General features: G+C 36.3%; 1 protein-coding gene across 21 annotated transcripts in view; it reads left to right on the top strand.

The window, feature by feature from the left end:
- Positions 1–15,593, top strand: part of LOC105474624 (ryanodine receptor 2) — a 786,480-nt gene that overhangs the window by 575,738 nt on the left and 195,149 nt on the right. For all 21 annotated transcript variants that reach the window (XM_071073921.1, XM_071073859.1, XM_071073912.1 and 18 more), the window contains 7 exons: positions 1,330–1,603; positions 5,074–5,188; positions 6,456–6,588; positions 7,776–7,879; positions 11,291–11,426; positions 11,955–12,141; positions 13,893–13,998. In XM_071073921.1, the coding sequence (XP_070930022.1) occupies positions 1,330–1,603; positions 5,074–5,188; positions 6,456–6,588; positions 7,776–7,879; positions 11,291–11,426; positions 11,955–12,141; positions 13,893–13,998 (1,055 nt within the window). The remainder of the gene's footprint in view (positions 1–1,329; positions 1,604–5,073; positions 5,189–6,455; positions 6,589–7,775; positions 7,880–11,290; positions 11,427–11,954; positions 12,142–13,892; positions 13,999–15,593) is intronic.

Below are 15,593 nucleotides of genomic sequence, written 5' to 3'. Positions count from 1 at the left end.
ACTTATGAAAACTTTTACAGCCCTTTTTTTTCTTACTAACTTAAAACAGAAAACCTTTATTCATACAGTTACTTCTAAATTTATTTTTCAGTGTCACAGTCACAAATTTGAGTCAAGTTTTCTTTAAAATCAGAGTTCCATAAAGTCTCGCTCCATCACTCAGGCTGGAGTGCAGTGGCGGCTTCTCGGCTTACTGCAACCTCCGCCTGCATGTCTGTCTCCTAAGTAGCTGGGATTATAGGCATGCACTAAGACACCTAATTTTTATATTTTTAGTAGAGACTGAGTTTTACCGTGTTGGCCAGGCTGGTGTTGAACTCCTGGTCTCAAGCAGTCCACCCACCTCGGCTTCCGAAAGTGCTGGGATTACAGACGTGAGCCACTGTGCATGGCAGAGTTCAACGTTTCTTATGAATCACTTTCTATTATTATTAAGTTTATGATCTTGAGTGATTAAAATGACAGTGTGGTTTTGAGATATAGGGGATTATATTGGCATTTTATTTGCATTTTGTATTTGGTTAAAAATGGTAGTTTTTGTTTTTGCTTAAGTAATTTCTAGATGAAAGTAAAACAGCCTAATCTGAAAACAAGCCAGCATATTAATGCTAGGATTAAGTACCTCATCGTGCACAAATTGGTCACGCCACTTAATTTTGGTAATTTTGCTGTTTATTTGAAAAGATTTGGATATTTCTGTTGCTTTTAAATTTACTATGTTTCATGTTACATTGCAAAGTAATTTTCTATGTATGTAGTAACTTTTCACTTTAATATAAATTCACAATCAAATCCTTTTGAAGACATTCTAAATGACAAATATGGATACAACTTTAGGTGAAAACATAATTATATGTAGTCACTAGTGCAGGTGACTCAACTGAGGAGACAATTGGATAAACAGATACTTTCTGAATGTCCATGACTGAACTTCATAGGGATAAATGATGTCAGGCCTTCTGGGAAGAAAATAATAGAACAAAACAAATAAAAGTAGTAGGACACCTTATATTAATTACCATACCTTCAGTTACATATGAATTGCCAATAGTAATTGAAAAAGTGATATATCTATAGCTTATTTAATTATAAGAATGATTTTTAAAGAAAGGTTTGTATATTGTTTTATCCTTGCATGATTGTAACTGATCTGTATTGAAATATGTATCATCTAATGAAGGTTATTTTCTTCAAAGAATATCTAGAGCCTTTTCAAGTCTGGTACAAATAGAAATGCCAATTTGGGGGTACAGGATATGGACTTGAAATGTCCAACTGATTTGTCTTTTCTTATTTTTCTTTTAAAAAATATCCATAATGACTTGGCAGCCACTCTGCAGCAGCTGATCTCTGAGACCATGGTCAGATGGGCTCAGGAGTCTGTCATTGAAGACCCCGAGCTGGTGAGGGCCATGTTTGTGTTGCTCCATCGGCAGTATGATGGCATTGGGGGTCTTGTTCGGGCCCTGCCAAAGACCTACACGATAAATGGTGTGTCCGTGGAGGACACCATCAACCTGCTGGCGTCCCTTGGTCAGATTCGGTCCCTGCTGAGTGTGAGAATGGGCAAAGAAGAGGAGAAGCTTATGATTCGCGGATTAGGGTAAATTATTTAATGACTACAACCCTTTGTCTTATAAATGTTTTCTTTCTAATTTTTATCCCTATAGTAATACAGTAGCTACATTGTTAAAAATATATTGTCTGGATTATATGGTCATTATACTAAATTGTTTTTCTAGAGATAGAAACAAAAGCTAAGTTAGAAAATTGCTCAGTGATGAAACAAGACTAATTTCACAGTGTGGCACACAGCCAATATCTTTGAGTGTTTTTTTTTAAGTCTCATAGTAATGTACAATAATATATAAAAACATAGGACAATAAAAACGCATTGATCCATAGGTCTATGTGGCATTTAACACATTGAAAAAAGAAATTAAAAAACACATTGAAATCCAAGGTGGGTAGTGGGAAGTATGAGCAGGAAATGATAAGGAAGCTTGTCTTTATCTACTGGGCCTTGGAAAAAGAAGGGGTAGGGGGAACACCTTTTCTGAGAATTCAGCATCATGAGCTTGCATTTCATGTGGATTTGGGGGTTAAGGTTAATATCCTATATTCAAGAGTGAGGATAAAACAAGGATATTTCAGAATATTTACTTACAGACCCTCATTGGAAGACCTTCTAAAATTTTTATGCTACATGTTAATATATACATTAGGGAGAAGAAAACGGAATTCCGAGAAAAAGAATGGGATGCAATAAGTCGTATTGAGTGTACTACTGATTTATACATGTATAAATCGAAGCAATCATTAATAATAAGCTTGTATAGTTTGGGGATTTGAAAATAAGATGGAAAAATTACCTATTGATTAGTGTTCACTGCTCAGGTAATGGTACAACCAAAGCCCAGGCTTTTTTTTTGTATTGCACTGAAAACCCAGACTCCTCCGTGACACAATATATGCATTTAAGAAATCTGCATTTGCACCCCCTAAATATCTAAAATATTTTTTAAAATAATTAAAAATAAAGAAAAAATAAGATGGAATCAAAATCATAACAAAGATAAAAATTATGTAAAGCTCTATGATGTTCATTAAGAACAATACCTAAACATAAAAATGTAGAAATCTGGAAGATAGGATGTTAAACAGGGATGAGAAGACAAATATTTAGCAGGAAAAAAAGCTCATGTAGTTACATAGATATCAGGCTAAAGAGGAGATAATAAAGGTAACTGCTACATGAATAAAATAGACCAAAAGAAACAATAAAATTGATCAAAGAAACTTAGAGTTAATTCTTTGAAAAAAATGAATAAAATAGAATACAAGGGTTTTTTTTGACAGAACTCAAATATAATCCTGAGGGAAGAAAACAAATGTATAATGATACAGATTGTTTCATATCATTTCTATACATTTAACTCAAAAAACAATATTGCATCTTGCTCATGGACCTATTAAGTATTTAAAATTATAAAAATTGACTGAAGGGTTCTATTAAAAATTCATGGTAATTGTTGCACACTAAAAATAAATGTACTAATGGGACAGAAAGGGAAAGCAAAAAAGCCAATTGAGAAAAGCAAATATTATAGTCTTTATAACTGTATGAGCGTAGATAGGTCTTATTTGAGTACTAATATTTAAATCTAACCCGAGGAAGCCTCTCATAAGAAGTTATCTTAATTAACCAAGTGAAAAAGAAACCTTCCAGGAAATGGAGATCACATTCTTTCTTAACACACAACAGTGATATGTGCCATTAAAAAGTAAATCATTCAGTAGTGATGAAACTCAAAATGATGTTAAAAAGCAAAATGCTTCTTTTCATGGTATTCAAAATATTTAACACAAGAGAGATTCTTAGTAAATGACAGCCTGACTGCTATTTAATTTACCTAAAACTAAAAAGCAAATGAGATTTTAAAATCAAGTTACTTCATTCAAAGATGTGAATGAATGAGACAATAAAATGGAAAAAGCTGCCTTTGTTTACCTTAGTTTGTTCTGGCATGAAATAAGTCAGACCCATATTAGACTCGGGCACCAAGTAGCTTTTCTGACCTATGCTATCTAAAAGCCCTCTTCATTAAAAATGATATATACGGTCGGGTGCGGTGGCTTACGCCTGTGATCCCAGCACTTTGGAAGCCCGAGACGGGCAGATCATGAGGTCAGGAGATCGAGACCATTCTGGCTAACACGATGAAACCCCATCTCTGCTAAAAATACAAAAAAATTAGCCGGACATAGTGGTGGGCGCCTGTAGTCCCAGCTATTCGGGAGGCTGAGGCAGGAGAATGGCGTGAACCCGGGAGGCGGAGCTTGCAGTGAGCGGAGATCGCGCCACTGCACTCCAGACTGGGCGACTGAGGGAGACTCCATCTCAAAAAAAAAAAAAAAATATATATATATATATATATATAAAATATAATATATATATAATATATATATAATATATATATATATATATATATAATATATATATATATATATATAATATATATATAATATATAATATATAATAATATATATATATAATATATATATAATATATATATATATATATATATTATATATATATATATACACACACACACATACACACACACACACCCCCCCCCACACACATACACAAAATCATACTATCCCACTTTCTTGATATAGCCAGAGTAACTGAAGTTTTGCATATGACTAAATGAATGAGTGAGTAATTCAACTAAAGGGAACTAATTTGAAGAGAAGTTTCAGTTTTCTTGTAGGCTGTATGTTATATTCTTGCTGTAGATCTGACAAGAAAATGTTTTATAGAAAAGACTCTTGGCATTGATTTGATCTATGTTAAAATAGAAATCAACAGAGCTCTTTATTTGCAGTGAATGATACTTTCTCCTGAACATTATGACCCTTAGGAATACCTGAACACACATATTACAAGAATATGTAATGCAGTAATGATAATATGAGACATTTTAGGTATCACCTAATACTGTTTCTTGAAACTGGATGTCCATTTTAATGAGTTAGATTACTTGTACCTGGACTTCATGTATACTCAGTTTCTCTTGGAGAATTTAAATCCTTTTAAGTATTTGTCAGAATGATAATATGAACTTGAAAAGAAATAGCAAATACTGAATGTAGTACTAACAATAGCATATATATGAAAAGCAGAGATACTTATATATGAAGAATTTTTATGTAAACATGGTATAACACTAATTCATATTTTTATATAAAAGAAGGTTGGACACATGCATGGTTGGATATCCATAAAATTAGGAATGATGTGTCCAAAATAGTTCATTTTAACAGTTTAATATTTACTGTGTTTATTACGATTAAAAAGAATAGACACTTGTCAACCAGTTTTGGTAAATTATCAGTATTTTTTAGGAAAACTCAATTACATTCATTAACTTTTGTGGCTTATTAAATACTGTGATTGCTTTTACTTTTCAACTTGCATAAATTATTTCTAAAAGATTTATGAGAAACTTGGTGAACTATTTAAATGTTGTTCTGAGCTTTACCCCATACGTCCGTTGTCGTTTCTAGGGATATTATGAATAACAAGGTGTTTTACCAGCACCCTAATCTCATGAGGGCACTGGGGATGCATGAGACTGTGATGGAGGTCATGGTGAACGTCCTTGGAGGTGGAGAGTCCAAGGTAAAGTCTTTGATTCCTGAGATGCTATTTAGTGCTATTTAGTATCATCTCCTGGAGTATATAGATAGCAGATTCTTTATTTTTTTTGAGACAGAGCCCAGGCTGGAGTGCAGTGGCCCGATCTAGGCTCACTGCAGCTCGCTGCAAGCTCTGCCTCCCGGGTTTACGCCATTCTCCTGCCTCAGCCTCCCGAGTAGCTGGGATTACAGGTGCCCGCCACCATGCCCAGCTAATTTTTTGTATTTTTAGTAGAGACAGGGTTTCACTGTGTTAGCCAGGATGGTCTTGATCTCCTGACCTCATGATCTGCCTGCCTTGGCCTCCCATAGTGCTGGGATTACAGGCGTGAACCACCACACCTGGCCCAGATTGCAGATTCTTAACGAGAATTTCTTAAATCCTCTTAGGGTGACTGTTTTTAAAGAACACTTTTTGAAAAAAAAAAAAAAACACACACACAAACCTTAGAGAGTTGAACGTACTGGTAGTTTTGTTTTTTTTTTTTTACTTGATTTTGATAAAAAATTTCCTGTCTTATGCTGTGTAATTTTTGGCCTTCTAAATTATTCTCCTTTAGGGGATATTTAGAAACTAAAGTATCTCATTTAGGGGTATTTAGAAACTTAGAAACATAAAAATTACTCTATGTATTAATTTATTTTAAAATTTTGAATTATAAGTCAGTTCCCATCATGCTACCAGTCCATGGCACAAGCATGTTCTTCAGACTCAGCCATTCTCCATGATACCAACATTGGTTGGTTTAACTTAATTTCCAATCCAGATTGAGATTTGATGATAATACTCTTGGATGTATTTGTTGTAGAATTCTAAAGTGAACTTTTTTTTTCTTTTTTCCTTTTTTTTTTTTTTTTTTGAGATGGAATCTTGCTCTGTCGCCTAGGCTGGAGTGCAGTGGTGCGATCTCGGCTCACTGCAACCTCCGCCCGTGGAAGCACAGCTGATAGTGGTAGTGAGGCATCACAAAGGAATCTGCCTTTCACCTTTGAGAATAGGGTAATAAATCAATTTCTGATCTAACCCATTGATGTTAATGAAGTTTCTGAATTAGTGCCAGGCTTGATTTTCATTGACTCAGGGATGAGGTGAGTCATAGTCTGCTGCACATTTGAAGATCTTCAGTATCTGAAGTTTGGCCCACATATGGACACATGGGGATTGATGATGTGATTGAGACCTCAACATCTGAACTCAATTTTATAAAGATCATTTGCTTTCAGGAGCTAATGACATGCTTTTTCCGTAGGAAATCACCTTTCCCAAGATGGTGGCCAACTGTTGCCGTTTTCTCTGTTACTTCTGTCGTATAAGTAGGCAGAATCAAAAAGCTATGTTTGATCATCTCAGTTATTTACTGGAAAACAGCAGTGTTGGTCTTGGTAAGTAAATGACTTTTATTTCATCTTTAAGGTCAAAAAATAATATACATATTACATTTAAAAAGCAAAAACGTTTGGTTAAAAAATGGGCAATGGACCTGAATAGACATTTCACCAAAGAGGTCATACAGTTTGCCAATAGGTATGTGAAAAAGTGCTCACTATCACTCATCATCAGCAAAGTGCAAATTGAAACCACCGTGAGCTATCACCTCACACCTGTTAGAATGTCTGTTATTGAAAAGACAGGACATAGTAAGTGTTGGCGAGGGTGTGGAGAAAAGGGAACCCTTATACATGTTGGTGGGAATGTAAAATTACTACAGCCATTTTAGAAAACATTAAGGAGAGTCCTCAAAAAATTAAAAATAGAACTACCATATGATCAAACAGTTTTACTTCTGGGTATATATATATCCAAAAGCAGTGAATAATCAGTATGTCAAAGAGATACGTGTACTTCCATGGTCATTGCAGCAGCATTCACAATAGCTGAGATATGGAATCAATCTAAGTGTTTATCAGTGGATGAATGGATAGGAAAAATGTGGTATTTATTCACAATGGAATGCTATTTGGCCTTAAAAACAAGAGGGGAATACTGTCATTTTACACAACATGGATGAACCTGGAGGATATTACATTACAAAAAATAAGCTACGTGTAGAAATACAAATACTGCATTATCTTACTTTCATGTGGGCTCTAAAATCAAAGTCGAACTCGTAGAAACAGAGAGTAGAATGAGGTTACCAGGTTTGGGGAAGAGTGGTTGGGGAGATGTTCAAGGATACAAAATTTCAGTTAGATAGAAGGAATAAGTTCAAAAACTCTATTATACAGCCTGGTGACTGTAGTTAATGTATAATATTCTTGAAAATCGCTGCCAGAGTAGATTTTGAGTGTTTTCACTACAAAAAACAAAAGAGTATGTGAGGTAATACATATGTTAACTAGCTCAGCTGAGTCATTCCATAAAGTGTACATATATTTCAAAACATGTACACAATATATACAATTTTTATTTGTCAATTAAAAATACTTAAAAATTAAACTTTAAATCATTATAGATTAATACACTGTGGATGGTGTTCAGAAATTAAATTTTAAGAGGTAGGGTATTTTTATATGGAGTTTATAGATACAGCACAATCCAGGTTATATTTCATCTTCATTTGAATTAACAGCCTCCCCAGCTATGAGAGGTTCAACACCACTGGATGTGGCTGCAGCTTCGGTGATGGATAATAATGAACTAGCATTAGCTCTGCGTGAGCCGGATCTAGAAAAGGTCAGCAATGTTCCTGCCCTGTGTGTTTGTCTGAATTATGCTTTTTCATAGTTCTTTCTCAATATTTTAAATATAACTAAGGTTGGTGCTGAAGTCATTGTGGTTTTGCAGTGTGACAGTATGGCCAAAATCACAATTAATTTTGCACCAACACAATATGTTCTAGTGATATTAGAATTAAAGTATATTATAATTTACATTGCACACTATATAATGTTATATATTCCATTGTATATAATTCTACTATACATTATATTGTAGTTAGAAGTTATGAAGCACAATACATTTGAAAAAATGAGTTTTCTCTGATCACAAACATTTTTCTATGGAACAAGAAGCAACGTTCTGTATCTGTATTCTTACGTGTTGTTGTCTTTTCATGATATCTGCTTCCATTTTTGACTTAATCATACTCTTCAGTTTTTAAAAAGGCTATTTTGACATCTCATATGTACATTTTATATCACATATACTTTATTCCAGCACAAAGCATCAGCAATATAGTAAAGCCATGCACTCTAAGGATATTAAGCCACATGTGTGTATACCAGCATTTAGAGAAACTTTCCCTGTATTGTAGTTGCAGTAGCATTCCAAGTAGTCACCTGATTTTTTTTTCCTTGCTCCCCTGGAATCTGTTCTTTCCTTATCAGCCAAAGTGACCCTCTTAAAAAGATCATGCCAATCCTCCATCCAGTACTCCCCAAAGGCTTTCTATCTCACTCCAGTAAAAACCAAAGATGATGCAATAGCTCCTACATCATCTGATCCTACATACCAGCCTGATTTCATCTCCTACAGCTCTCCTGCACTCTCTCTTCTTTGCTTCAGGCACACTTGTCCCCTTGCTGTAGCTGGAACACGCCAGCTGTGCTCAGCCGCAGGGTCTTTGCCACCTGCTAGTCCAACCATCTGCAGCTTCCTTACCCAAGATACCATCACGGCTCTTTGTAGGCATTCTTTCAGTCAATGCTCTAAAGTCACCCTCTGGATCAGCTCTTCCGTATCCATGCTATGTAAAATTGAAACTTTTTCTCCACTTCCTTAAACTCTTCCTGTTTCCTTTACTGCTTTGTTTTCAACCATTGGAGATGTAAATAGTTGTGTATTATATACACAAATATATACTTTTGTTTTATTTATATTTATATACAAATGTATACTTTTGTTTATATTTATATAAACTTATTTTTTAAATTATTAATATATTTAATCAAATTCTATGTAGTTATGCATTTTTAAAAATTCATCCCCTACTCTAATGTCAAGCCAGGGAGGTGAGAGTGGTTTTTCCTCTGCTGTTAACTGCTTTGTCCCCACTTTGGAGAACAGCGTCAGCACTGGGTAGACACTTAGTGCATGGCTGTTGAAGACATGAAAGAGTGAAACTCTTCCCCAAATCCTCCTGACATACCGGTCCAGGATCATGAAGTCTCTGAGACACCTCAGGACATGTTTCCCCCATATCGTACTTAAAATCTTTTAATCTACATGCTCATTAAAATGGCTAATGCTAATGAGGTTGATAATACCAAATGCTGAGAAGGACAAGGAGCAGCTAGAACTCTCTTCTACTTCTGTCATGATGAGTAATGGCACAGCCAGTGTGGAAAGCAGTTTGGCAGTTCCTTAACAAATTAAACATAAACCTACCATAAACTATACGCCTAGGCTTTCCACTGCTAAGAATTTACCCAGTAGAAAGGAAAATGTATGTTCACACAAAGACTTGGGCGTGAATGTTTATAACAGTTTTATTCATCATAGCCAAAAACTGCAAACAACTTGAATACCGATCATCAATGTATTAGTTGATAAACCCATATATGGTGAAATGTCATCCCATATATGGTGAAATGTCATCCCACAATAAAAAAGAATGAAGAACTGGCATGTGCTACAATGTGAATGAATCCCAAAATCATATGCTGAGTGAAAGAAGCCAGGCACAGAAAGATACATGCTGCATTGTTACGTGTACACGTGTTCTGGAAAATGCAAGATAAATTGTAATGAGAGAAAGCAGATTGTCTGGGACTAGGTGTGTGGGGAGAAAGGGACTGCAAAGGGCCCAGGGAGCTCTGAGGAGTGACGGCAATGTTCTGCATCTTGATTATGGTGTGTTTTCACAGATGACAACATCTTTCAAAGCTCATTGAATTTATACTTCAAATAGATGATTTTATTGTACATTGGTTCTCTTGCTTCGCTATAGTTGATATAAAACATTTTTAGCTATACTACCTATTTGTTTTTGAAACTGATTTAACATGAGCTGGATATAACTCAATTTGCTTGATAAGTTGCTCCTCTAACAGTCTTACTTCCGTTGATAATGACTTCTCTAGGGATTTCTTTTAAAATTGAATTTCTTATGAAATATTGTAGAGGACCAACATTCATATAAAACAAAAATATTTTAAGAGGAAAGGCCAGGCAAAAATATTTTATGTGCTCATTGCATCAATACTGAAAAGTGTTGTCTTATCAAAAATTTCCTGGACACTGAAACCTCGGCTAAAAAAGTAAAAGTACCTTGCTCAAAAGGAGGTGTTTGGTAAATGCTGCGCATCTGATTTGAACCAAGGATATTTGACTGTAATCTTAGGTTTTGCTGTCTTTATATATTTTCTCACACCTGCTTCCCCATTAAATTGATATATATTTTGGAAACAATTTATCTCTTTAAAATACCTTTGCATCTCAGATAGATCTTTTAATATTGTGGGTGGATTCAGTTTTTACATTGCACGAGAGGTCATTAGACGTGTTTGCAATTTATGACTTTGATAGGTAAGGGTCTCAAAGTAAATGCTATAAAATTCAGAAATATTTTTCTTTCATAGTTTTACACATAATCCTGCAGCTCTTACCCCACCCAGACAGACTTGGTTGCCCTGAGACAGTAATTGCGGGTGGATGTATACAGCAGGCACTGCAGGTAATTGCGGGTGGATGTATACAGCAGGCACTGTGGGTAATTGTGGGCGGATGAAAACAGCAGGCACCGTGGGGTGAGGCTGCTGCTTTATTGTCTCCAATGTGTTTAAGGAAATGGTGCAAATAAAACAGCAACTGGAGCCAATCCGTGAGTTGTGAGCCCCGGGCAGATGCATTTGTGGCATTCATTAAAATGAATGTCTGCTTAGAGAAAGCTTAAAAAAACCAAAGCTTATGCTGGGATCGTCAATATGTTTATTATGACGCCACTTTATGACGATATTTAAATATTTCTGAAGTCTAAGGTTTTACTAAAGGGAGTTCAAGTGGATTATCATGAGAGCAAAAAGAACTTGCGAAAATGCATTTATTCAAAAGCATCCTTTGAGGATGTCATTTATTGCATCCAATGGAAGCATCTAATGACTTTTCCTCCGAGGGATAACTCTTCGTTAATCATGTTGTTTGCAGGTAGTTCGTTACTTGGCTGGTTGTGGACTGCAGAGCTGCCCGTTGCTGGTGTCTAAGGGTTATCCAGACATTGGGTGGAATCCAGTTGAAGGAGAGAGATACCTTGACTTTCTCAGATTTGCTGTCTTCTGTAATGGTAGGACTCGTTTTCTTGAGGTCGTTTGGGTTATTATTAAAACTGCAGAGAGACATGTCTATATGATAAGGATTCATCTCAACGCTTTCATGAAGTATTAGTAAAGAAATCACATATTTTATAATCGATAGGGTTTTTTCACAGTAACCACTTATCATACAATATTTGTTTATATACTTCTTTCCTTATTTAAGTTAAAATTTTAAGCACATAAGTTCTCATAAATTTTTTATTTTGAATTCCAATAATAGTTTGGATTATGATGTCATTCTATAATAATAACAAGGTAGTGAGAATCAATAGTTTATGCCTCCATAAGGTTTTACTCTGAAAATTTGTAATGCAAGAAAAGAAATTTACTGTGTCTTGTATACCCAAAGCTAGTAATTTGGGTTACATTTTGGCTTTATCAGTATATTGTTGGATTTTAGTTATTCTTATGCATAGGAAATGATTAGTATAACATTTTTTTGTTCAGAACTTCCATTTAATCATATTTGTTTACTTATCTTCCCCATTCTACTTTAGGGGAGAGTGTGGAGGAGAATGCAAATGTCGTGGTGAGATTGCTTATTCGGAGGCCTGAGTGTTTTGGTCCTGCTTTGAGAGGAGAAGGTGGGAATGGGCTTCTTGCAGCAATGGAAGAAGCCATCAAAATCGCCGAGGATCCTTCTCGAGATGGTCCCTCACCAAATAGCGGATCCAGTAAAACACTGTAGGTCTAATAAACACACCCTCATGAGTGATCCATACTACTTGATGTGAAATTTTACAAAATATATTCTGCATCCTATGAATTGTAGCATAACTTGTGGTGCTGAAGATTTCTCCCTTTGAAAACATAATGTCTTAGATTTGGAAGAATGGATGGAATTTGGTGCCGGAATAGGTCAAATGAACAAAGAGAGCTGAAGAAGATGGTGTAGATTTAGCTGAGGGAAATCTAGGTTGTAGGAGATGCGTCTTATGAATTTTCCCAGGGGAGCTAGGGCAAGGTGGGTTGTTCTAAATGATATGAGGTGAACCTTTGGGGTTGGACTAGAGTTTAGTGGGAAGGTAGGTAGAAAGAGATTTTATGATTAGAAAGAGACCTTTTGCAAATAAAAGGGGGACTTGACTAAACTGATATGGTGGTAAAATCAAGAAAAGGTGTCATTCTGAGGAGTGTAATGCTTAGTTGAGGTATAGGAGACAGATACGGGAAGCAGTCACTCTCTTACATTTATCTGTAGCTATACATTGTTGATACTAGATTTCAGTAATCAATATAAGTAAATCCAGGTGTGATGCTTATTTGTGTAGGTGAATGTCCTCCAGCGGGGGGTCATGCATCCACACTGCTAGTCCCTCTGGTAAAGATATAACATAGGGCTTTATTGAGGCGTATCGAGTATCCCCACCTGTCATGCAGGATACCGGGGTTCGATTCCCCAATGGGGAGGCCAATATTGAGGCATATTTCTAAACAACGAAGCGATAGAGTGAACGCAATCCTGCAAACCCTTTGTCTTTTACATATAAACTGGGCATCGATGTTCCATGTTCACCATAGCCAGATTTGCAGACTGGGAGCACTCCTAGAGCAAGAATGAGCACTCCCCACCACACACACACACACCATGCTACATGCTTATCAGTTGGCCGTGAAGGAACCAGGGAGCTCTTAGGTTCTCTCGGTAGTAGAAAATGTATCCTGACACCTCTGGCCTAGGACCACACTAGCAAGGGTACACCTGAGGGCCTCATGGACAGCCTTGCATGCCCAGGAATGAGGCTGTCATTTGAGGCCTCACTGTCACTCTGCAGACTGCTGTATTCAGTGGGGACAGCTGTCTGCTGAGTTACCAAGGAGGAAGGATGTGAGCCTCCAGGGCCATCCAGATTTGGCTCTCATCAGCAAGAGAACATGTAATTATATTTTCCCTACAGAGATGGGGAGGGAGATATGTTGGATTCTTTGGCAGGGGTTGCGGGAGGTTGAGTAGCTGGTACAGAGGTAGTTGAGCAAGTGCAGTAACATTTATAAAGTACTCTGGGCAAAGCACTGTACTGGATGCCTTACAAGTGACCTTATATGACATCTTTGTCACCCTTTTTCTACATGTGTGCCATTTATAGAAATAGCCTAAGCTCACACATCCTTCTATCAGTTATTTTCTTTGTTAATACACTACCACCAGAAAGGAAAAGAACCTATCAAATGAGCAATTCCTCCTTTTCCCTTCAAAGGAATCTTAATACTAAAATTTCCACAGATGTGTTCTTGGTGTTAGAATCTCAAGCTTGATCTTTAACCAGTCGTTATTCTCCCTTAAAAACGTCAAGCTCTACATTTATACCATATATGAAATGTATCAGAAGAATAATGTGTTACCTAGTAGTCCCTTTCCTCGGAGAGATATGTAATAAACATGAAATGTCAGTTATCCCATCTGCTTTCTCTTTCTTTTGAAACATTCATGGAAGTGATACAGAGGAGGAGGAAGATGACACTATCCACATGGGGAACGCGATCATGACCTTCTATGCAGCTTTGATTGACCTCTTGGGACGCTGTGCGCCTGAGATGCATGTGAGTTCCTGGGGGTTCAGGAGCAGCAATCCTGATTTCTCTATATTAAGACATCTATAGCTGGCAAAGAGCATAATAGCATCCAAAACCAATAATCTTCATGCTCCATTAAAAATAATAGCTGCAGTCTAATTGCTGAACAAGTGTTTGTTTAGTTGGAAATGTCTTGTTGGTTGTAAAAATTAGTAATGGGATTTCAGTGCAAGTCATTAATAGAGTACTTAAGTTACTCATATATCTCTGAAACTCATACAGCCTCCCACATTTTAAAAAGAAAAGAACATATTTTCTCTATACAATTTCCTCTTCTGTTATAGTGCATGCAGAAAGCAACTGCTCCTACCAAAAGTAATTTTCTTTTGTGTATTTAGCTCTATGTGTTTGCCATTGTTTTAGGGGAAAGTGAGGGGGAAAGTGTAGGGGGTGGATATTAAGAGCTATTTAGACCATATAAATTAGTGTTTTCTTTCTTTCTTTCTTTCTTGCTTTCTTGCTTTCCTTTTTTTTTTTTTTTTTTCTTCTTTTTCCATATTGAGACAAGGTCTTGCTCTGTCTCCCAGGCTGGAGTGCAGTGGCATGGTCTCAGCTTCCTGCAATCTCCACCTCCCAAGTTCAAGTGGTTTTCCTGCCTCAGCCTCCTGACTATCTGGGACTACAGGCACCCGCCACCATACCCAACTAATTTTTGTATTTTTAGTAGAGATGGGGTTTTACCATCTTGGCCAGGCTGGCCTAGAACTCCTAACCTCAAGTGATCCAACCGCCTCGGCCTCCCAAAGTGCTGGGCTTACAGGTGTGAGCCAATGTACCCAGCCTAGATTAGTGTTTTCTGAAACTTTTTGACCCAAATGAAATTAAAGTTTCATGGAATAATACTTTTACTCTGTAATACATTCTGATATTTTGTTCTTTATTTTATTGTAGTTGATTCTATATTATTCTACTAGAGTCATTAAAAAAAAAAAAAATCCTGGCCCAGGGCCCAAAACATTCATTTCCAGATCTTCTAATGGGAAATAAACGCAGAGTGTGAGAGTTTGAAACACATTGATTGGTGCTGGGGTAGTTAAGAACTGTAAGGATATTTCTAAAGTGGGATGAGCAAGACGCCAGGGCTTTCTTACAAAGCGCCTTTCTCTCTACCCTTATTATCTATCTTTCTTTTGGTTTTGGTTGGGTTTTTTTGTGTGATTTAGGTTTTTCATACCCAGAGGTTAAAACTTCCGTGATGTACTCTTTTCTTGTGAACAAAGAGGAATCACAGGATAGAGGAATGTTAGAACGTTAGAAAACTGGAGTCTGATTTTTAGAAAAATTTAAACTTTGCCGCTAGTAAGATTTTTTCATCTTAGTAAATGGAAACAGAGACTATTAAAAATTTCTATGCCGGAGGTGATTACTGACAACAACAACAACAAAAAAAAAAACTTGCTCACAATATTTGTTCTTTTTCCCATCTCAGAAAAACACATCAGCGAAACAAAGAGAAAGTATACTAATAAATAGAAGTTTTCATTCTATTCTATTAATGGGGGAAAAACTAAGTGAAGTAATAAGGGAACAACCTTGACATTTCTGAAATTTATGCATCTTCA

This window comes from Macaca nemestrina, chromosome 1 (genome assembly GCF_043159975.1).
Source record: "Macaca nemestrina isolate mMacNem1 chromosome 1, mMacNem.hap1, whole genome shotgun sequence".
NCBI lineage: Eukaryota > Metazoa > Chordata > Mammalia > Primates > Cercopithecidae > Macaca > Macaca nemestrina.
This window is presented reverse-complemented; position numbering and strand designations above follow the sequence as displayed.